At 38.7% G+C, this 25207-nt stretch overlaps 1 protein-coding gene across 2 annotated transcripts in view; it reads right to left on the reverse strand.

Annotated features, from left to right (window-relative positions):
* The window catches only part of LOC150087021 (lamin-like), a 328582-nt gene that overhangs the window by 106344 nt on the left and 197031 nt on the right, over positions 1–25207 (reverse strand). For both annotated transcript variants that reach the window (XM_090372908.1, XM_090372909.1), the window contains exon 7: positions 20501–20729. In XM_090372908.1, coding sequence (XP_090229034.1) covers positions 20501–20729 — 229 coding nt within the window. The remainder of the gene's footprint in view (positions 1–20500; positions 20730–25207) is intronic.

The raw sequence follows: 25207 nt of genomic DNA on the forward strand, positions 1-25207 counted from the left end.
AGTATATAATATCAAAGTTATTCCCTGCATCCAGTTCTTTTGTGACTGCATCATAGTATCCAATCAAACTGGTCAGGCAACACTTCCCCGTAACAAAACCATGCTGTGTCTGAGCTATAACAGAAGTCTTGTCTAGATGATCCTGCAGTGCTTCTTTAACCAGTGCCTCCATTAATTTTCCAGGAACAGAAGTTAAACTAACAGGTCTATAATTACTTGTGTCGCCCTTTGATCCTCTTTTGTGAATTGGGGTCACATTTGCACATCTCCAGTCCAAGGGTACTTTCTCTGAGTCCAAGGAAGCTCTCATAATTATGGCTAAGGGTTTGCTTACTTCCTTTGCTGCCTCCTTTAATATAACTGGATAGATCCCATCCACCCCAGGTGCCTTTCTTGTATTTATGTTCAACAATTTCTCCTCCACTTTACTCTCAGTTATTACAAGATTCTCTAGCTTACTGCCAGAGTTGAATACACCTCTGGCATTCCCCTCTCTGAATAACTCCTCATGTGTGAATGTCGATGCAAAATATTCATTCAGTTTGTTAGCTACCTGAGCAGGATCATCAATAGTTGACCCATCGATATCAAGTGGACCAATCTGATTCATCCCCTTCCTTCTAGAGTTTACATAAGTAAAGAACTCTTTGCTGTTTTTTTTTGCATCCCTTGCCAAAGATTTCTCGTAATCTGCCTTTGCCTGCCTAACCTCCTTTGTAACTTGGTTACAGATCAACTTGTATCTATCATAGGCTTCTGTGTCACGTGTTAATTTGTATGTATCCCATGCATTTTTCTTCTCTGCCATATGTCTCATTAGTTCATCTGACATCCACTTAGGCCTAAACCTTGAACAATATTTCTTAGTTGGTATGTAAAGCCTAGTAGCTTCCAAGATAAGTTCTTTGAATGCTTCCCATTTTGAATTTGCTGTCGGTAACAACATCAGTTGGTCCCACTGTATAGAATTTAAATACTGTCTCAGTCCATCGTAGTCGCCTTTACGAAAGCAATAACCCTTCCCTTTACCCCTAATGGTAGTTACCTCTTTGAGTAAATCCCACTTCAGCACACTGTGATCACTGCCACCTAGTGGTTCATTTACCTGCAGATTCTTAATGCATGAAGAATCACTACTGATAATCAAATCAAGAGTATTACTCCCTTTAGTTGCTTCCCGAACATGCTGATGTAGAAAACAATCATCCAATAAATCCACAAAAGCCTTGCTAGTGTGTGAGTGACCAGCCTCCAAATTCCAGTCAATATCTGGGAAATTAAAATCCCCCATTATAAAACTCTCTGATGTACTGGCCCACTCTATTTCCCTGTACAGTTTCTTATTATACTCATCAGGCCTATAGCACACTCCTACTCTCAATTTAGATCTCCCAATGCTTACGTCACACCAAACTGACTCAACACTGCACTGTCCAGCAATGTCGACTGGCTTCACTTCCTTGGATTTTATGTATTTCTTAACTAATAGCATAACCCCTCCTCCCTTCCTATCCTGTCTATCCTTTCTGTAGACACTGTACTCCCCAAATTCCAGTTCTGCATTCCTTATATCTGTGTGACACCATGTCTCTGAAATCCCCACAATATCTGCCTTTGATGTTTTGAGCAGTACCTCAAATTCATCAAATTTATTTACTAAACTCCTAGCATTGGTGTACACGCAAGTATACATGCACCTGTTCTTTTTCTTAGCTACCCTAACACAACCTATGTGTTTATTTGTACCCCAATGATTCCCAGCAGTCTCTGAAATATCCTGCATCTTATTTTCCAGGCTGCGGCTCATTCCAATAGAAGCAGTGCAAGAATCCCTTTCACCTCTGCCAGTGGCTACTGTTAATCTATTAGTCCTTGTATCCCCCCAATCTAGCAGTTTTCCGACCCACCAAACATTCTTGCACCCTTTCTATTTAAGTGTATCCCATCCCTGTAGAAGCAGTCTCTCCTGTTAACAAGTACAGACCAGGCTGAAAAAAATTCTACCCCTTGAGCCTTGCACAGTCTTTCCAGGAACTAATGAAACATGTGGCAAAGAAGAAAAATGCATGTGATACATAAATTTATGGGTGACATGGAAGCCTATTAGAAAACAGGCCTTGTGTCAGATTGCATTATATCATCAGTTTCTTGCGAGAACCGACTAACTGGTTAAAATAAATTTATTAAAATAAAAATGATATATACATAAGATAAAAGAGTTAAATATATAATAAAAGCATTAAAATACATAGTAGCTTTCGAAGCAAAGTACCTCTTCATCAGCTAGTCAGTGAATGGTGTACTTTAGTATATATATACACTGATGGTTACAATAGCACAAGTCAGCTGGGCATGATCATGTATCAAAAGTATGGTGTCAGTAAAGCAGAATTACGTACACGTGATGATCACCAGTGCTCATCGCACTGCAGTACAGTACATTCTATAACAGGGTGTAAGTGTACCCCCCCCCCCCCACGTCCGATTCATAGTACTATTATTGGTGGCAATGTGTAGTGCTTCAAACCATGAATACTACGTGAATAGTCGACAATTTCAATATTCCATTGGGAATCAAGATTGTGCTGCTCAATCCAATAATTTTCGGCAACTGTGGAGCGTTCAAAATTACAATAGCACAGAGCTTTGCAGAGCCACCTTATGTTCAGAAACCCGATCTTTCAATCTTCTACCAGACTCACTTACATAACACCCCCCACAATCCAGACTAGCTTATATCTGCCATAGGCTTCTGTGTCACCTGATAATTTATATGCATCCCATACATTTTTATTCTCTGCCACGAGTCTCATTAGTTCATTTGACAACCATTTAGGCCTAAACCTTGAACAATATTTCTTAATAGGTATGAAACTTTTAGTAGCTTCCACGATTAATTCCTTGAATGCTTCCCACTTAGAATTTTCTGTTGGTAACATCATCAGTTGATCCCACTGTACAGAATTTAAAAACTGTCTGAGACCACTGTAGTCACCTTTACGGAAGCAAAAACCCTTTCCTTTATCTCTGATTCTAATTATATCCTTAAGTAAATTCCACATCAGTACACCGTGATCACTGCCACCTAGTGGTTCTTTTATCTGCAAATTCTTAATACATGAATGATCACTACTGATTACCAGATTAAGAGTATTACCCTCTCTGGTTGCCTCTCGAAAATGCTGCTGCAGAAAACATGTTCGAGAGGCAACCAGAATATCAGGTTTATGGATCTTTGGAAGTCCATAAAACTGCAGGAGTCGACAACCTGTTGCATGAAGCTTCCAAAGGACGTTCTTGGTAATCTTATTAGCTAAAAACCAAGAATGCACAAGTTTATTAACTTTAGATTCCAATTTTGGCTATCCAACTCATGTTCTAGATAGATGTGAGCTTCAGGCTCATGAATTTGTTACGAAATCTAACCCGTCTCGCATCAATCAATTTATCTCTATCGCCTACATCCCCTATTATCTGGGTGTATCGGAACATCTTGTTAGGATTTTGCATCTCCATCGTATATGATGTGTGCAACTTCTGGGGAGGAAATTACAATCTATTATTTCTAAGGTGAAAACACCTGTTCCTCCTTTCCTGTAGAGTGGTTCCGTATACCGTATTACACCTGTTATACCGTGAAAACACCTGTTCCTCCTTTCCTGTAGAGTGGTTCCGTATACCGTATTACGTGTCCAGATTGTGGGGAAGTGTTATGTAGGTGAGTCTGGTAGAAGATTGAAAGATCGGGTTTCTGAGCACGAGGTGGCTCTGCGAACTGCTAACTTTGAACTCTCCGAAATTGCCGAACGTTATTGGATTGAGCAACACAATCTTGATCCCCAACGGGATATTGTAAAAGTCGACTATTCACGTGATTACCGCCAGCACTCATGGCTTGTGGCACTACACATAGCCACCAATAATAGTACTATGAATCGGACGAGGGGAGTACACTTACACCCTATTATAGAATGTACTGTATTACAGTGGGATGAGCACTGGTGATCATCATTTGTACGTAATTCTGCTTTATCGACATCAGACGATGGTTACAATAGCACAAGTCATGCCCAGCTGACTTGTGCTATTGTAACCATCAAATATATACTGAAGTACACCATTCATTCACAGACTAGCTGATGAAGAGGCACTTCGCTTCAAGGTTACTATGTATTTTAATGCTTTTATTGTCTTATTTTATTTCTGTTTTATCTTATGTATATATCATTTTTATTTTAATAAATTTATTTTAACCAGTTAGTCGGTCGTCGCAAGAAACTTTGATGACATGGAAGCCTATGATAGATATAATCTGGTCTGTCATCAAGTCACAAAGGAGATTAGGCAGGCATAGGCAGATTATGAGAAATCTTTGGCAAAAGATGTAAAGAAAAACAGCAAAGAGTTCTTTACCTATGTAAACTCTAGAAGGAAAGGGATAAATCAGATTGGTCCACTGGATATTGATGGTTCAACTGTTGATGATCCTGCTCAGGTGGCTAACAAACTAAATGGTATTTTGCATCTACATCCACACATGAGGAGTTATTCAGGGAGGGGAATGCCAGAGGTGAATTAAACTCTGGCAGTCAGCTAGATGATTTTGTAATAACTGAGAGGAAAGTGGAGGAGAAATTGTTGATAAACATAAGAAAGGCACCTGGGGTGGATGAGATCTATCCAGTTATATTAAAGGAGGCAGCAAAGGAAGTAAGCAAACCCTTAGCCATAATTATGAGAGCTTCCTTGGACCCGGAGGAGGTACCCATGAACTGGAGACGTGCAAATGTGACCACAATTCACAAAGGAGGATCAAAGTGGGAAACAAGTAATTATAGACCTGTTAGTTTAACTTCTGTTCCAGGGAAATTAATTGAGGCGCCGGTTAAAGAAGCATTGCAGGATCATCTAGACAAGACTTCAGTTATAGCTCGGACACAGCATGGTTTTGTTAAGAGGAAGTCTTGTCTGACCAATTTGATTGGATACTATGATGTGGTCACAAAGGAACTGGATGCAGGGAATAAATATCATATATTTGGATCTTAGAAAGGCTTTTGATCCTGTTGTACATGGAAGACTGCTGCACAAATTGGAGCAGTGTGGCACTGGAGGGAAATTGCTGCTATGGATAAAGGGATGGTTGAGTGGGAGAAGACAGAGTGGTGGTGGTAATCAATTGACACTGCTCTTCGTGGACTAATGTTATTAGTGGAGTCCTTCAGGGTTCAGTGTTGGGTCCATTGTTGTTTTCTGTATTTATAAATGATATTGATGATGGTATATCAAGCTTAATGTCCAAGTTTGCAGACGATACGAAGGCTGGGTTATTACGGACACTAATGATAGTACACTTCTGCAACAGGATCTAGAAAAGTTGAGCAGATGGACTGAGAGGTGGCAAATGAAGTTTAACATTAACAAATGTAAAGTACTACATATGGGAACATATCAACTCTGTGGTACTACACTGATACACTGACAGTGGTAGAGAATGAAAAGGACCTGGAGATAATTGTGCAGGCACATATGAAGTTTTCTGAGCAGTGCAGACAGTCTGCAAGAGTAGCTCATGGTGTCTTGTCAATGATATACAGGAATTTTTCTAGCAGGATTCAGGAGGTGATTAGCCCCCTTGTATGAGGCAATGGTCAGGCCACACCTTGAGTACTGTGTACAGGTCTGGAGGCCTCATTTTAAGAAGGATGTAGAGCTGTTGGAACGAGTACATAGAAGAGCAACAAGATGAGTGAACAGAACGAAGGGTTGCTCTTATGAAGAAAGGCTTAAGTTTTGCAGATTACAGTGTCTGAGAGTAGGAACCTGCGAGGTGATCTGATTGAGGTGTATAAAGCCTTGAATGGTTTGAGTATGCTCAATGCTGATGGGATTCTTCCCCTTGCTCAGAATAATCACCTGAGAGGGTATAAATTCAAACTGAGGAAAGACAGTTGGAGGATAGATGTGCGATAGTTTGCCTTTAGCCAGCGGGTAGCTGATTGGTGGAACAGACTTCCATCTTTTGTTGTGGAAGTTGATAGCCTAAATAAATTTAAGGCTGAGCTGGACAGGTATTTGGAACGAATGGAGGGGTGAAATGGGAGCAGTTTTTTCTTTTCTTTTCTTTTTTTTTTTTTTGCTGATGCTGCATAAGCTTGCTTTCTTGCGTCGTATGCCTTTACTAATGCTAATACATATACATATAATCAATCTTTTAAAGAAGCATAAATATCATCTTAAAGAGTAGGAGTTTGTGTAGAACAGTAAAAATTTTACATCCATTTCATTGGTTATTATCTAGATGGAAATAGCCATTGACATGACTATCCAGTTGATTGGGTCTGTTGTTAATTTAGCATTAGCAGTGGCATGTTATGCAAGAAAGCAAGCTTATACAGCAATAGCCAAATAGAGAGAGAGAGAGAGAGAACACATTTCCCATTTCACCTATCCATTTCTCCAAAAGTCTGTCTAGTTCTTCTTTGAATTTATTAAGCTAGTAACTTCCACAACGACAGATGGAAATTTGTTCCGGCAATCAACCACTCACTGGTTAAAGGCAAGTTTTGCACATCTATTCTGCAACCGTCCTTCCTCAATTTAAATTTGTGCCCCCTCGAGTGCGTAATCTGAACGAGAGGAAGAATTCCATCAGCAACACTGAACATTGAAGTGTTTAAGGGCTTTGAATCCCATTAGCTCAATGCTAATGGGATTCAAAGCCTTAAACATCTCAATCAGATCAATTCGCAGGTGCCTAGTCTCTCCAAACACTGCAATATGCAGAACTGAAGCCTTTCTTGCTAAGAGCACCCCCTTTGTTCCCCTCACCAATCTCATTGCCCTTCTCTGTATTCATTCCAGCAGCTTTACATCCTTCCTGAAATGAGGCTTCCAGACCTGTACATAGTATTCAAGATGTGGCCTGACCATTGCCTTATACAAAGGGATAATCACCTCCTTATCCCTGCTAGCAAAATTCCTGTATATCACTGACAAAACCCCATGAGCTGTCCTAGCAACCTGTGTGTGCACTGGTCAGACAACTTCATATCAGATTACATAATTAACCCCAGGTATTTTTCATTCTCCTCTACACTTAGTGCACTTGGTAAATTACTCTGTGGTTACTGCTACCTACACTGATGAGCAAAAACATTATGACCAGTGAGTAATTATGCAAATGGTAAACAGCAACCCCAGAGCAACGTTTCAACTCTGGTACTACACTGACAGTGGTAGAGAATGAAAGGGACCTGGGGGGTGGTTGTGCAGGCAGATATGAAATTTTCCGAGCAGTGCAGACGGGCTGCAAGAGTAGCTCATGGTGTATTGTCGATGATATATAGGAATTTTTCTAGCAGGGATAAGGAGGTGATTATTCCCTTGTATAAGGCAATGGTCAGACCGCACCTAGAGTACTGTATACAGGTCTGGAGGCCTCATTTCAAGAAGGATGTAGAGATGCTGGAACAAGTACAGAGAAGGGCAACAAGATTAGTGAATGGACCAAAGGGGTGCTCTTACGAAGAAAGGCTTATGTTTTGCAAATTACAGTGTCTGGAGACTAGGCACCGGTGAGGTGATCTGATAGAGGTGTATAAAGTCTTGAATGGTTTGAGCATGCTCAATGCTGATGGGATTCTTCCTCTTGCTCAGAATAATCACCTGAGAGGGCATAAATTCAAATTGAGGAAAGACAGATGTAGGACAGACATGAGGAAATTTGCCTTTAGCCAGCGGGTGGTTGGTTGCTGGAATAGACTTCCATCCCTTGTCGTGGAAGTTGATAGCCTAAATAAGTTTAAGGCTCAGCTGGACAGGTATTTCGAACAAACAGAGGGGTGAAGTGGAAGTGGTTATTTTTTATTTATTTATTTTTTTTTTTTTTTGGCTGATGCTGCATAAGCTTGCTTTCTTGCATCAAATGCCTCTACTAATGCTAATGCTAAATCGAAGCAACTTCAGGTGAATTACAGTGCATGTGCAGGTAAGGACACTGTATAAAAAACACCTGATACTGCGCTTCGCTAATCAGTTTTACTCTTGTTCTTCAGATGGGAAAGGCAGCGGACTTAAACGAGTTTGACAAAGGCCAAATTGTAATGGCCAGACGACTAGGTCAAAGCATATCCGAAATGGCACGGCTGGTGGGTGGGTGCTGACAGTCAGCCATGGTTAGTACCTACTGAAAGTGGTCCGAAAAGGGAAACCCATGAACTGCTGGCAAGGTGTTGGACGACCACAGCTCATCGATGCTCGAGGTGAACAAAGGATCTCCTGGATGGTATGTGGCAACAGAAGGCCAACTGTGGCACCAGTAATTGGAAAGCTGGTGACTGGAGTAATATGTCAATACATCAAACATCAACACACAATACATCAAACCCTGCTGAAAATAGGGCTGCATAGCTGCAGGCTGCTCCAAGTGACCCCAATAACCACGGTTCATGGATGACAGCGCCTACAACGGGCATGTGAGCATCGAAACTGGACCTTGAGTGATTGGAAGAAGATCGTCTAGTCCAATGAATCACATTTCCTGTTGCACCATGTGGATGGCCAGGTACGTGTGCGTCGTTTACCTGGAAAAATGATGGTGCCTGGATGCACTGTGGTACGAAAACAAGCCGGTGGTGGCGGTGTCATGCTTTGGGCGATGTTTTGCTGGGATACCCTGGGTCCAGTCATCCATGTGCTGGGCACCGTGATGTCTACTTCCTACCTAAACATCATTGCTGACTGGGTACACCCTTTAATGGCAACGGTCTTCTCCTCTGGCGGTGCCATCTTTCACAGAGTAATGCACCGTGCTACACCGCCCGGACTGTTTGAGACTGGTTCGTGGAACATGAGGAAGACTTCCAGGTATTGCACTGGCCTCCAAATTCCCCAGACATCAATCCCTTCGAGCATCTGTGGTTTGTGTTGTAACAGCAACTCTGATCTGCGGCATCTCAACCGGTAGTTAAAGGATCTGTTGGTTACGTGTTGGTACCAGATACCACAAGACACATTTAGAAATCTTGCAAAACCATGCAATAAATCCACAAAAGTCTTGCTAACATGCGAGTGACCAATCCACAAATTCCTGTCAATATCTGGGAAAATAAAATTCCATTATAAGACGCTCTGATTTACTGGCCCACTCTATTTCTCTGTACAGTTGTTTACTATACTCATCAGAGTCATTAGACTTACAACACACTCCTACTCTCAAATTTGCTTTCCCAGTGCTTATGTACACGAAAACTGACTCAACATTACACTGTCGATCCATGACAGCTTAGATTTTATGTTTCTTAACTAACAGCATTACCCCTCCTCCCTTTCTTTCTTTTCTGTACACTAGATAGTATGAATCAGAGCTGTAATACTCAATATTGGAATTTGGGTAGTACACGAACTACCCAAATTCCAATTCTGCATTCCTTATTATTGTGTGATACCACGTTTCTGATATCCCAATAATATCTGTCTTTGATATCTTGACCAGCACCTCAAATTCATCAAATTTATTTACTACACTCCTAGCATTGGTGTACATGCAAGTATACATGCACCTATTATTACTCTTAGTTATTCTAACACAGCCCATGTATTTACTTCTTCCATGATGACTCTGAGAAGCAGTGGAAGAATCACTTTTACCTCTGCCTGCAGCTACTATTAATCTATGATTCCTCCCAAGTTAGTTTTCTGACCCACTTTAACATTGTCTCGATAACATCAGCAATTCTTGTACCTTTTCTATTTAAGTGCATCTCCTCCCTGTAAAAATAATCTCTCCCGTTAACAAGCACATACCACGGTGAGAAAAATTTTACCCCATGAGCCTTGCACAATCTCTCTCCAGGGCCGAATTGATTGTCAAGGCTCTTATCATATACTCCGTCCTATCGTGTCTGGGCAGGATTGCAGACACTTTCAAATTTAATCCTAACTTTTTTCAATGTTGACCTGTATGTGTGAAGTAATTCTGCAGATCTCCTACTCTTGATGTCATTAGTCCCAATGTGTACAAAAATATCAGCCTTTGTGCCCTTAAAAGACGATATCTGCTCTACAACATTATCAATTATTGTTATTTTCAATACTTATCAATGACATTGATCCAGGAAAATTGGTTCGATAGGCTGAGAAATAGCAGTTGAAGTTTAATATTGACAAATACAAAGTACTGCATATCCCATAGTAATCCCAAAGTAACTTATAAACTGTATGGTACTACACTCAGTGTAGTGGAGAATGAAAAAGAACTGGGGGTAATTGTGCAATCAGACAAGAGTCTGAGCAGTGCAGAAAAGCTGCCAGGACAGTTCATAGGGTTTTGTCAATGATATACAGAAACTTTGCTAGCAGGGATAAGGAGGTGATTATCCCTTTGTATGAGGCCATGGTTAGGTCCATTTTGAGTACTGTATATAGGTCTGGAGGCCTCTCTTTAGGAACACTAGGGATCTGCTGGAATGGGTGCAGAGAAATCCAACCCAAATGGTGAAGGGAACAAAAGGGTGCTCTTACCTAGAAAGGCTTCAGTTCTACAAACTGTGGAGTCTTGAGACAATGCACCTGCAGAGAGATCTGACTGAGGTGTTTAAAGCCTTAAACGGATTGAGTAAGCTGAATGTCAGCATTAGTAGAGGCATATGATGCAAGAAAGCAAGCTTATATAGCATCAGCGAAAAAAAAAAAAACAAAAACCCTTCCAATTTCACTACAAATGCTTGTTTAGTTCTGCCCTGAACTTATTTAAGTTGTCAACTTCCATTACGACAGATGGAATTTGTTCCAACAATTAACCACCCACTCACTGAAGGCAAATTTCGGCACATCTATTTTATAACTGTCTTTCCTCAATTTAAAATGTATGTCTCCTCAGCTGAATGTAATCTGAGCAAGAGAAAGAATTCCATCAGCATTAAGCTTGCTCAAACCATTCAAGGCATTAAACACCTCAATCAGATCACCTTGCAGGTGCCTAGTCTCCAGACACTGCAATTTGCAGAACTTAAGCCTTACTTGGTAACAGCAACTCTTTGTTCCATTCATCAATCTTGTTGCTATTCTCTTTACTCGTTCCAGTAGCTCTACATCTTTCCAAAAATGAGGCCTGACCAATGAGTTATACAAGGGGATAATCACCTCCTTATCCCTGCTAGCAAAATTCCTGTATATCATTAACAAGCATCATGAGCTACTCTTGCAGGCTGTCTGCACAATTACCCCATGTCTTTTTCATTCTCCACTGTCCTCAGTGTAGTACCACACAGTTGGTATGTTACTCTGGGGGTACTGCTACCCATATGCAGTACTTTACAACTGTCAAGGTTAAATCTGCCCAACCTTTCTAAGTCCTGTTGCAGTAGTGTGCTGTCATACTGTCATTAACAACCCTACCAACCTTCATATCGTTAGAAACTTGGATATTAATCCTGATTTACCTTCATCAATATCACTGATAAAAAACAATGGGCCCAACACCAAACCACTGGCGACTCCAGAAGAGCAGTAACCATTGTTTACCACTCTCTTGTCTTCTTCCACTCAACCATCCCTTTATCCATAGCAGCAACTTGCCCTTAATGCCATACTACTCCAATTTGAACATTATTTTTCCATGTGCAACAGTATCAAACGCTTTTCTAAAATCCAAGTATATGATATCAAAATTATTTTTTGCATTCAGTTCCTTTTTGACCATATCATAGTATCCAATCAAATTGGTCAGGCATTGTTAATGGCATTAGCATTAGCAAAGGCACATGATGCAAGAAAGCAAGCTTATATAGCATCAGTCAAAAAAAAAAAAAAAACCCCTTCTTATTTCATCCATCCACTCGCTCCAAATGTTTGTCTAGTTCTACCTTGAATCTATTTAAGCTATCAACTTCTATAACGACAGATGGAAGTTTGTTCCAGCAATCAACTACCTGCTTGCTAAAGGCAAACTTCCGCACATCCATCCTACAACTGTCCTTCCTCAATTTGAATTTATGTCCGCTCAGGCGATTATTCTGAGGCAAGAGGAAGAATTCCATCAGCACTGAGCATGCTCAAACCGTTCAAGGCTTTATACACCTCAATCAGATCACTTCGCAGGTGCCTATTCTCTAGACACTACTTTGCAAAACTTAAGCCTTTCTTCGTAAGAGCAACCCTGATATTCCATTCAGTAATCTTGTTGCCCTTCTCTGTACTCGTTCCAACAACTCTACATCCTTCTTAAAATGAAGCCTCCAGACCTGTATACAGTACTCAATGTGTGGCCTGACCATTGCATTATAAAAGGGGATAATTACCTCCTTATCTCTGCTAGAAAAATTCCTGTATATCATTGACAAGACACCATAAACTAGTCTTGCAGACTAGCTTATGGTGTCTTGTCTCCCACTAAATTTTATAGTGGGAGAAGACTAGACTTGCAGTCTAGTCTTCTCCCACTATAAAATTTAAACATCTGCACTGCTCAGAAAACCTTTATATCTGCCTGCACAATTACCCCCAGGTCCTTTTCACTTTCTACCAATGTCAGTGTAGTACCACACAGTTCGTATGTTACTCTGGGGTTATTGTTTCCCATATGCAGTACTTTATGTTTGTCAATGTTAAACTTCATTCGCAACACCTCTCAGCCCATCTGCTCAACTTTTCTAGATCCTGTTCCGGCAGCGTACTGTCATTAGTAACCCTGCTGGCCTTCATATCATCTGCAAACTTGGACATTACACCTGATATACCATCATCAATATCATTAATGAATACAGAAAACAACAATGGACCCAACACTGAACCCTAAAGGACTCTACTAATAACATTAGTCCATGAAGAGCAGTGTCCATTGATTACCACCACTCTGTCTTCTCCCACTCAACCATCCCTTTATCCATAGCAGCAATTTGCCTCCAATGCCACACTGCTCCAATTTGTGCAGCAGTCTTCCATGTGCAACAGTATCAAAAACCTTTCTAAGATCAAAATATATGACATCAAAATTATTCTTTGCATCCAGTTCCTTTGTAACTACATCATAGTATCCAATCAAATTGGTCAGACAAGACTTACCCTTAACAATCCCATGCTGTGTCCGAGCTATAACTGAAATCTTGTCTAGATGATCCTGCAATGATTCTTTAACCAGTGCCTCCATTAATTTCCCTGGAAAAGAAGTTAAACTAACAGGTCTGTAATTACCTGTGTCTCCCTTTGATCCTCCTTTGTGGATCGGGGGTCACACTTGCACATCTCCAGTCCATGGGTACCTTCTCTGAGTCCAAGGAAGCTCTCATAATTATGGCTAAGGGTTTGCTTGCTTCCTTTACTGCCTCCTTTAATATAACTGGATAGATTTCAGCCACCCCAGGTGCCTTTCTTATGTTTATCTTCAACAATTTCTCCTCCACTTTAATCTCAGTTATTACAAGATTATCTAGCTTACTGCCAGAGTTTAATACACTTCTGGCATTCCCTTCCTTGAATAACTCCTCATGTCTGAATGTAGATGGAAAATATTCATTTAGTTTGTTAGCTACCTGAGCAGGATCATCAGCAGTTAAACCATCGATATCAAATGGACCAATCTGATTCATCCCCTTCCTTCTAGAATTACATAAGTAAAGAACTCTTTGCTATTTTTCTTTGCAACCGTTCCCAAAGATTTCTTGTAATCTGCCTTTGGCCTGCCTAACCTCCTTTGTGACTTGTTTACAGACTAGCTTATATATATCATAGGCTTCTGTGTCACCTGTTAATTTATATATATCCCATGCATTTTTTTTTATTCTCTGCCACATGTTAATTAGTTCATCTGACATCCATTTAGGTCTAAACCTTGAACAATATTTTTTAGTTGGTATGAAAAGCCTATTAGCGTCCAAGATTAATTCTTTGAATCTTTCCATTTTGAATTTACTGTTGGTAACATCATTAGTTAGTCCCACCATATAAAATTTAAATACTGTCTCAGACCACTGTAGTCACCTTTACGAAAGCAAAAACCCTTCCCTTTACTCTTGATAGTAGTTACCTCTTTGAGTAAATCACACTTCAGCACACTGTGATCACTGCCACCTAGTGGTTCCTTTATCTGCAGATTCTTAATGCATGAAGAATTGCTACTGATAATCAGATCAAGAGTATTGCTCCCTCTAGTTTTCTGGCCACCTTTGTTAGTCCTATTAAAAATATATTATTTATGGTAAAACTATTTTTTGCATTTAAACACATTCATACAGTTATTTATTGCATTTCCCAATGTAGTCTTGCTGAGACTACACACATCAGGGGGCAAAAATTCAAGTTTAATATGAAAGTGGATGAGTTGAATAAATTCAAGGGAGAACTACACAAATTCTTGGAGTGTATGGATGGGTGAATTGTATAGGGTTTTTTTTTTTTTTTGGCTGATGCTATATAAGCTTGCTTTCTTGCATCATTTGACATTACTACTACTATGAGTAATTACCAACCTGTTAGCTTAACTTTTGTTCCAGGGTAAAATAACAAAAATGCAGGATCATCTAGGCAGGAGTGCAGTTATCTTCAGCCACTGCATGTATTTCTTAAGGTGAAACCTTCTCTGACCAATTTTATAAGATACCATGATGCGGTCACAAAAGACCTGATTGCAAAATATAATTCTGTTATCATATACTTATATTTCAGGAAATCTTTTGTTACAGTTGCTCATAAAAGTCTGCTCTACAAATTGTAGCATTAAGGTGAAATCACTGCTGTAGATAAAGGGATGGTTGAGTGTGAAAAGGCAGAGAGTGGTTATCAGTGGACACTGCTCTTCATGGACTAATGTTATTAATTGAATTCTCCAGTGTTTGGTGCTAGGCCCATTTTTTTTTTTTTTTTTTTTTCTGCATTTATAAATGATATTGATGACATATCAGGCTTAATCTCTATGTTTGTAGATGATACAAAAGTTGGCAGGGGGGGGGGGTTAAGAGAATTAGGGAGGTGGGCTGAGAAATACCAAATGAAGTTTAACATTGGTAAACCCAAAATACTGCATGTGGATAGCAGTAATCCTAGAGTAACATACCAACTGTGTTGTCCTACACTCAGGGTAGTGGATAATGAAAAAGACCTGGAATAATAGTGCAGTGAGATTTGAAATTTTCTGAGCAGACTGGCTGCCAGCACAGCTCATGGATTTTTGTCAATGATATTTGGGAATTTTTCTAGCAGGTATAAGGTGATTGTCCCACTGTGTTTCCTAGCACTACCACCACCTTGCACTTTCCATTGGTCACTTTCCCGTCATCATTGTAATAGGTAAATAGGAATGAAGAGAAGTTTCTGAAAATTTGTTTTTTATATGATTGAAGATTTCAGTGAAGGGGAACACATTTCACCATAATAGCGTAAAAACCCACACAACTGCAGTTATTGGGATTATCGCAAATGCAATAAGATCGAGCTTACTACCCGTTTATAATTAGATGCACTAACAGAAAAGCCCAATAAATCGGAAAGTGCGAATTGTTTTTTGTTTCTAACCTCCAGAAACGTGCTTTAGAAAAATATCACAAAGGCATTCAAAATTGATTCTTATAACGGGAACATATGATTACAATGAAAGGGTAGTGCAATTTCCATTATAAAAATGACCTTTTAGAGACATAAATAGCTTAGCAATATAGCAAAATTTTAGACTTGGAACGAATTACAAAAAAAAACAAAAAACAAAAACCCAGTGTTATTGGGTTCACATTAACATGGTTTTTGAGGTTGTCACAGACATTCTTTCAGATATGCCAGACAAGCTCTACTTGCTACCTGGGAGTCTAAAACACTGATGGTTATTTGTTATTTGGTTTTTAGGAGCATTAGCAACTAAGGCCATATTGCTCCGTGAATATGCGGTGGTCATTCCCAGACCTTTCCGCATCCTCCGTATTTGGTGGTGACGGGCTCGAACCCCGGTCTAATCAAGAAGCGTGTGCTACGCACTGCTGCTCCTTCCCACCTGGCTACGGAGGCGCCAACACTGATGGAACTGATATTCGGGTGACACTCAAGTCAAGTAGACCCAATTTCGGCAAAGTCCGGCCGGTCTGTGACAACCAAATCCTCTGCTTGCACCTTCACGATGGTGGGACTGTTAGTAATCCTGGGTATAACCTCTATGCACAAGTACATGATGGGTGACCACCCAGGTGTGAACCAATGTAAGCAGGGGTCGAGGTGTGGTGTCCACACCACATGGAGGAATGCCGCCCCTCTATGTTACTAGGCAGTACTAGGTGGTAGATGACTCTCATCAAATGGTGAAATACCACCACTTTGCTTATTGGAGGCTTGAAGTGGTGGAACCCATGTTTAGTCTCTAGAGCTAAGTTCCGGTCAACCCTTCCCTATCTCTTCCATCACGCAGTATGATTGATGACTTCTGAGGTTATGATGAATGTCATGGCGAGATCCAATATTCCTTACATTTCGAGGGTACAGCTCTAAAACGGTGTTAGCAGGCCGGCTGCTAGTTAGTATACCGGACCGAACCTATTGGTAACTCTCTAGGAGGCTTCCGGATCAGCTAGTGTATAATCTTGCTACCTCTACTCTGCCAGATAATGACTGGAGGGAGTCCGAGTAGTGTGTATGCGGGTAGCATTGTCAAGGCCACGTTATGTCAAGGATCTGGGTATATTCTTACCATGTGTATGCCATATCACCATATCCAAAAATTTCATTACTTCATACAGCATGTCCCACCCACGTTTTCTTACTATTGAATACACCATGAATTGTCAAACTAATAGAGCAAGCTTATCTGCGAAAAGATGTAAACCTCCCAAGCACTTCCTAATTCATTTCACAAATATACGTGGTCTCAATTCTAATCTCAACGATGTCCATTTCCACTTGCAGTCTGCCAAACCCCATGTACTTTTTCTCACAGAATCTCAGTTATCGGTTGATTCAACTACTGCTCATCTCCGATGCCCAAATTATTCGCTGTATGATTCCTTTCGCCTTAAAGGTGGTACTTGTGTATATGTCCGTTCTGATATTCCCTGTCAGAGACTTGGCAATTTGGAATTTCCTCTCTTTGATCTTCTCTGGCTTAAAATCTCTCTACCTCATTGTGTCAAATTCATCTGTTGTCTCTACCATTCTCCCAACTCCACTAACCACTTGGAGCTCTTGGACTTCCTCTCTTTGCAACTTGACTTTCTTCAGTCCAACTTTCTTAACAGTGAGGTAATTTTCCTCGGTGATTTTAATGTTCACAACTCCAGCTGGCTTCCGTTTTCTAGTCACACTGACCCAGCAGGTTGAGATGCTGAGGCTTTTGCAATTACTAATGACCTAGCACAGATTGTTCATTTATCTACAAGAATACCAGACAATCCTAATCATAAAGCCAATACGCTTGATCTTTTTCTCACAAACAACCCTTCTAAGTACACGGTCGAAGTGAGAGCTCCTTTAGGCACTTCAGATCACAACTTGGTGATTGTCTCTTCTCCAATGGAACCTTTATCTCATGGCTATTCCCAACCTCGTGTTGTTTGGCATTATAAGAATGCAAAATGGGATGACCTGCGAGACTTCTTTTCTTCTTTTCCTTGGTCGGATTACTGTTTCAAAACTTCTGATGTTAATGTTTGCTCAGATCGTGTCAGTGAAATTATTCTTGCAGGAATGGAATCCTTTATCCCACACTCCACTTTAAAATCTCGTCCTTTATCTAAACCTTGGTTTTTCAATAAATGTGCTAAGGCTGTTCAAGAGAAGAATGTTGCATATCGTAATTGGCTTGTTTCTAATTCTTCAGTTTCATTTTCTGCGTACACCAAAGCTCGCAACAATTGTAAAGCAGCTTGAACTAGAGTTTGAACAGGCTAAGAGTAGAAAACTTGCTTCTTGCCCTAATGGTAGCCGAGCATTCTGGTCTCTTGCCAAAGCTATTGACCGCAACTTGTGCCCATCTCTGCTCCCACCTCTGTCCAAACCAGATGGTTCTGTTATCACTTCAGCCAAGGATAAAGCTGACCTGCTAGCATCCCATTTTTCTTCCAACTCGTGTATTAATGATCTTGGTAAAACACCTCCCACCATTCCCAACATGCTCCATTCAATGTCTCCTGTGGTCTTCCGTCAAAAGGATGTCAGAAGGATTTTGACGAATCTTGATGCTAAGAAAGCTCCAGGTCCCGATGGTATTTCTCCACTTGTTTTCAAAACCTGAGCTCCTGAACTCACTCCTATTCTTTGCCGCCGTTTTTCACTTTCTTATTCCAAAGGTGATTTTCCTTCTGCTTTGAAATTTGCTCATATCCAGCCAGTTCCTAAAAAGGGTGACAAATCCCTCCCATCCAATTATCATCCAATTGCAATTACTTCTACTCTTTCTAAAGTAATGGAGACATCAATTAAGTGCCAACTCTTAAACTAACTAGAAACTTAGCACACTTCCATCTGATCAAAGATTGCCAGTATGGATTCCATCAGTGTCGACCCACTGGTGATATTCTGGCTTATGTTACCCATTTATGGACTAATTCAATGGAAAGGTTCGGTGAAACACAAGTAGTTGCTCTTCACATCTCAAAGGCTTTCGATTGTGTTTGGCATAAAGGTCTTCTAAACAAGCTTCCATCTTATGGTTTGCCAACTGTGTTTTTAGTAATTGGTTATCCAGTTTTCTCTCTGATCGCTCTCTGAGGGTGATGGTAGATGGCTCTGTCTTCTAACTTCTCCACTAATGCCAGTGTCCCCCAAGGTTCAGTTCTTTCCCCCACTCTTTTCCTCTTCCTATCCATAGTTTTTCCAATGATAGCACATGGCATTCCACTTTCCATTTTGAGAAACCTTGTCCTGCTCAATCAGCTTCAACTTCTCGAAAATCTGCTACCAATTCCTTAAATCCCGATCTTCAGGTAATTCTCCAGTTGGGCAAAGACAACTTAGCAAAGTTGTCTTTGCCCAACTGGAGAATTATATCTCGCAAAAAGGATTCTTCTGCTCCTATGCTTATCTTTAGTGACACTCCAATTTCCAGGCAAAATGATATATCTCTTTTGGGGATTACCCTGACTTCTAATCTCTCTCTTGGCACAAGCACATTACAAATATTGCTTCCTCTGCATCTAAAAAACTTGGTTTTCTCTTTTGCTCTCGGTGTTACTTTTCTTCCAAACAGCTGCTCACTCTGTATAAATCGCAAATCCGCCCTGCCATGGAATATTGTTCCCATAAAGGGAACAATATTCCATGGCACATTCTGGGGTGGTGCCCCTAAAACCTCTCTCAGGCTTCTTGATTCCATTCAGAAGAGGGCAGTTAGGTTAATTAATGATTCATCTCTAATAGAGTCTCTCCACTCGCTGTCTCATATACTTACTGTTTCTGCTGCATGCCTCTTCTACAGATACTTCCATGGGCACTATTCTTCTGAATTGGCTTCTATAATTCCCGCTCTCTCTTTCAAAACAGTCCGAACACATGCCGCCACCAGCCAACATCCGTTTACTGTCCAACTTCAAACACACAGAACCAACTTTTCATCTTCCTCATTTATTCATTCAACTGCAGTTTTGTGGAACAACCTTCCTTCATACGTATTTCCTGAAAATTACAATCTACAGAAGTTCAAGTCCAATGTCAACAAATATCTTCTTTCATCTTCTCAACCTCCAACCCAAGCACGGTACTAAGTACTATAGGTTCTAATACCTCTCGTGTTTGGGGTTCACATAAAAAAAAAAAAAAAACACATATTTTCACGATACCTCCATTTATTCCTACGGGATGCAGAATACCTTTCCATGAAAAGTCGAGTATTACGTAAGTCAGGGAGTTCCTATATTAACTTGTGATTTTGTAAAATCTTGCAAGTAGCCAATCAGAGCTATAAGCTAAGGGTTAACAGTCAGATAGTTGTTTATATAGGTAAGTCTATATTATTAAAATGTAAGCAAAAATACAATCAGTTATAATTATTACTTAAAAACAAATTGATCTGTGCATGAAATGCAGCTAAGATAAAGATAAAATAAAATAAAAATTAAATTAAATTAAATTAAATTAAAAAGAATAAATGAAAGTGCAGTGTTATGTCAAAATATAAAATAATGGTTCCACAAAGCTATTAGAATGCAACACATTGTTTTTCTTTTTTTTTTTTATTCCTGATTGTAATGGTTAGCGTCATGTGCACACACATACAGAGAGAGAGAGAGAGAGAGATGAAAAGACATTATTATAGCTTTGCGCACTGTGTTCATTTGTATTTGATTATGTACTTAGAATCAATTAAAAAAAAAAAAAACTATCTTGCAGAAATTTAGTAACTGAATATACTGATGGACTTTATAAATTTTTCCAGAAAATTCCATAAACTATCTTGCAGAATATTTAACTTGAAAACTTGCTTTTTGAAAGCTTCTTTAACTCCAAAAGTTATTATTTATTATTAAGAAATTAGTTTGGTATTAAACTAATACCAAACAAATCAATAATTAAAAATGCTGTTAAAACTTACTTTGCTACCTTTGTTGAATAATTTAATAAATTTTCCTCCTAAATCATGTTCAGACACTTCCAGTTCACCTTTAGCTTTTGCAGATACCTGAATATCACTTGTGCTCTTGTCCTCTGAGTGACTAATCAGACCGCGTCTACGTTTTGTGCCTCTTAGTGGGGTAAGTCGTGGGGATTGAGATGATCTCTGGGGACTTGCAGTATGTGAGCTATTTGAAGAAATGTTTAGCCTAAAAAAAAAAAAAATATATATATATATAAGGGGAGTAAACAAAATATACTTTAAAATATTTATCAGTAGTTTATACTATGCATGTAGTGGAGAGAAACAACAAAAAAAAAATAAATAAATAAATAAATATATATATATATATATGTGTGTGTGTGTTTGTGCTTAAGTGCAAAAAATAGTCTTACCATAATTAATATATTTTTAATAGGACTAACAAAGGTGGCCATATTATGCAGGAAACTTTGTACTCCTTCAAGATAGCACAATGAGATTATTCAAGTGGATAATGTTTTTGCACTAGCTAATAAATTAAAACTCTAATATATAAGTTAAGAGAAATAAGCAAAATTCTAAGAAAAGTGAAACTTCACTGCATGCTACCAGATTAACTAAAGATTGATTGATTAATTAATTGTACTGCACATTACAGCCCAATCCTGTTGAACATTTCCAATAAATGTCAAAATAAAATGATTGTTCAGTGACAGACATGATTTAAAACTGAACTCTACACAAATGTGCTTTATCGCAAGTTTTGTCACAGATGTTTGTCTAGCCATAACAGCTAGGGGTGCTGCTTCGGAGGCTAAAATATATGGAACTGATACTGGTTCTACTTGTGAATCACATGGGTCAAATTTCAGCAAAGTCGAGTCTTTCTGACAATCAAATCCTCTACCTACACCATCACAATTGGACTTTTAGTAATACTGGATACATCCTCATCAGCAAGGCCAAAAAACACAGCACCTGGCATAGTGGAGGTAATCAGCTAGGTGTTAAACAGTAAGGGATAACAATGACATTACACAAAGGAATAGCCAATCCTCCATATCACTAGCCAGAACTCACTGGTAGATGACTAGTGCAGTGGTGCACAAACTGTGGGGCACGCCCCCTACAGGGGTTGCTGGATAAATTAAAAGGGTCACAGAAATTTTTAAACAAATTTATTTTTTTGTGCACATAGAAGCTAAAAATACTGCATGTACAGTATTGAAAAATTACTTTTTCAATACTGTACATGTAGAGATCTTAATACTCGAACCAAGTCTGAGATACGAATGAACCCTATTGCTTCTAGAATACTCCTTTATTTGCTCACTGACCATGGACACACAAAAAGCGGCTGACTAGTGCAACTTCTCAGTATATATTAATACTTCTCGGTACTACTCAGCAACTGAGTAGTACCAAGAAGTACTATTCAATCATTATCCCTTTAGCTCTTAATTCATGTTTGCTATCCTACAGCACAAATTCTCAAACTGCCTAAAGGCCAGAGGTGCGAATATGTAGTAGCAGTAAATATATATAGCAAGTGTGTTGTGCACGCACTTTATTCTGCTTCATAATTCGGTCCTTTCATATCAATTTGGATATGTTTTTCATTCTTCTGCTACTTTTTCTATTGTACGTTTCATTATTATTATTATCGTTGTTTTTAAAAAGAAAAAATATATATATTTTTCCTTGGACAACTGGGTAATCAGAACAAAAAAGGCCGAGGAGTGATGACAATAATATTGCTACAGGTACTTCAGAAGCTAATAAGGTAAGAAATATTATATCATGTGAAAATTTGGACACTAACATTATTTCAAGTGTGGTGCAAGCATAAATTTCTGGTAGAGAGCCATCATATTCCAAATGAAAAGGAATGAAAAAGAATAGAAAATATCGAGGAATTTATGAAGTATGGCTTCACCTACAGTGTTGTTGATGATGAGCAACATCCTGTGTGCGTAATATGCTACAAAAAACTGTGTAATGAAAGCAGGAAACCTGTTAAATTAAAAAGACACCTGCCATACAGGGTCTGAAATCTTTCATGAAGAAACATACGGCAGTTCCTTGTAATGCTTTAAGAGCATCGTTAGAAGTTTTGTATTTAATAGAAAAAAATTGAAATCACATACTATTGCTGAATCTCTTGTTCTGCCTGCTGCAATAAAAATAATTTCAATTATGCATGGAGAAAAGTACAGCAACAATTTAAAAACCATTCCTCTATCCAGAGACACAGTCGCACGGCATATTAGAGTTATCGCGAACAACATAAAATTCAATTTATTAAATCGATTGAGGGAAAGTCCAATTTTTGCAATACAGTTAGATGAATTTAAAACCTTGCTCAAATAATTGTATATGTCAGATACTGCTATGAGGGAGATATTTTGGAGGATTTTCTATTTTGCAAAGCTTTGTAAGGAAGGGCAATGGGCGAGAATATTTTTGATGTTATAAATATTTTCTTTCATACAAATAATCTGACGTGGAAGAACTGTGTTGCGATTTGTACTTGTGTGGCTGCATTAACAGGAGAAAATAAAGGAAGTTGCTCCAAATATAGTTCTTAATCATTGCATTATATATAAGCTTTGTGAAAAGCTTCGAAACGATCGTCTGGATGGTGGTACCGCTGAAAATAAATAACAGTAGTCTTCTCTACTAGAGAAGCGTTATTTATTTGAAGTAATTCAATAGTAGCTATCTTGTTGTGAAGGCAACCACATTATGAGATACAATTAAAACGATGCCTTCTACGCTACAATCGTTGCCCATATCTATGGGTTAACTATGGTGTATTTACACCGATATTATATAATTATATATAAGGGAAACATTAGTAGTGAAGGAAATGCAAACTGATTTGCAAGAAGTTTTGAAAGATGCAGTAAGTGTGATCAACTTTATTAAAAGTAGGAGCTTAACTAGCAGACTTTTCACTATACTTTGCAATGAAAGGATCCACTTATGAAATGCTTCTTTTATATAAGAAAGTGAGGTGGTTGTCCACTGGTAAAGTGTTGCAACATCTTTTTGACCTAAAACATGAACTTTATTGTTTTTATCAGATACAAATCAGAACCTTGCTCAATTGTTTACAAATCAAAAATGGCTTGGAAAACTTTGTTAGCTTGTTGATATATTTGAAAAACTTAATGATTTAAGTCTTCAGGGAAAGGGAACAAATATATTAATACTCAATGATAAAACAGAAGCTTTCAAAAAGAAAATCTTTGGAAAACTGAATTTGAGCGCAATAACACTAAAATGTTCCCATGTTTTTCTGATTTTGTTAAAAGCAATAATATTGACATTTTACAATTTAGGGATATTATTGCCACCCACCCACCTGTCAATGCTAATTAAGAATTTTTCCAAACAATTTCATGCTTCTCCAGAAAAAAAGTTGTACTGGATTCGTGATCCCTTTGCTTTTGATATTTCTTCATGCCCAAAATTACCATTCAGCAAAAGGAAGATCTTATTGACCTGTTGCTGACGAAGCATTACGTGCTCATTTCAACACTACAACTTGTGAAAAATTTTGACTTTCTCTTCAAGACAAATATTCAGAATTATCAAAAATGGAGATACAAACATTGCTAACTTTTGGGTCTACATATTTATATGAGGTTGGCTTCTCAAAATGAACAGCTATAAAAACAAAACAGCATTCCAGACTTGATCCAGAAGATGACATGAGGGTAGCAAGTTCAAATATTGAACCAAATATGGACCAAATATTATCAGTTATCCAGGCTCATCCTTCTCATTAATTTGTTTGTTTTGTTATTGTTCATTTTTTATTGTTTTGTAATTTCAATTGAAGAATAAGAATCTGATTTGTAGTTTTTACTGGATTCAATTAAAATATTAAACAATTATTTTAATGTGTAAATTAAAAAGAAAGAAATTTTTGTTACTTTCTCAGTAATCAAATAAATTTTTCTACAATATAATTTATAACATGCCATTTTTTGTTCTCTAAAAATTTGGTCATCCCACCTCGGGGTTTACATGGGGTGGTCGCGTCAATTTTATATTTAAAAAAGGGGGTTGCCAATGAAATAAGTTTGCACACCACTGACCTAGTGCAATATAACCACTTTACTTACTGGAGACTAGAAGTAGGGAAACCATGTTTGATAATATTGCTGAAATTTTGCTGTTTCTACCATGCCAACTCGTGATTGGAGGGAGGGAGTCCCAAATAGTGTATATGCACTGCCAATGCCACATTATGTTGAGGAACTGGGCATATTCTTGCTATATGTATGCCATATCCAAAAATTTCATCAATTCCAATATGTTCTCCCAACTTTTACCTTACCTACTGCATCATGAATACTCAAACTAATAGGACACACTTATCTGCAAAAAGATCTAAATTTCCCCGAAACTTCCTCATTCATTTCAGAAATATACATGGTCTCAGTTCCAATCTCAATGATGTTCATTTTAAGTCATCTAATTATTCATTCTATGATTCCTCTCACTGTAAAGGTGGTACTTGTGCATATGTCAGCTCTGATATTAGTCTAAAGAGACTTTCTAATTTGGAACTTCCACTTTCTGATCTCCTCTGGCTTAAAATCTCTTTAGCCCATTCTGTCAAATTCATCTGCTGCTTCTATCATTCTTCCAAGTCTACAAATAACTCAGAACTTTTTAACTTTATTTCTTTAA

This window comes from Mastigoproctus giganteus, chromosome 4, assembly GCF_048544385.1.
Source record: "Mastigoproctus giganteus isolate SK-2022 chromosome 4, ASM4854438v1, whole genome shotgun sequence".
Classification (NCBI taxonomy): domain Eukaryota; kingdom Metazoa; phylum Arthropoda; class Arachnida; order Uropygi; family Thelyphonidae; genus Mastigoproctus; species Mastigoproctus giganteus.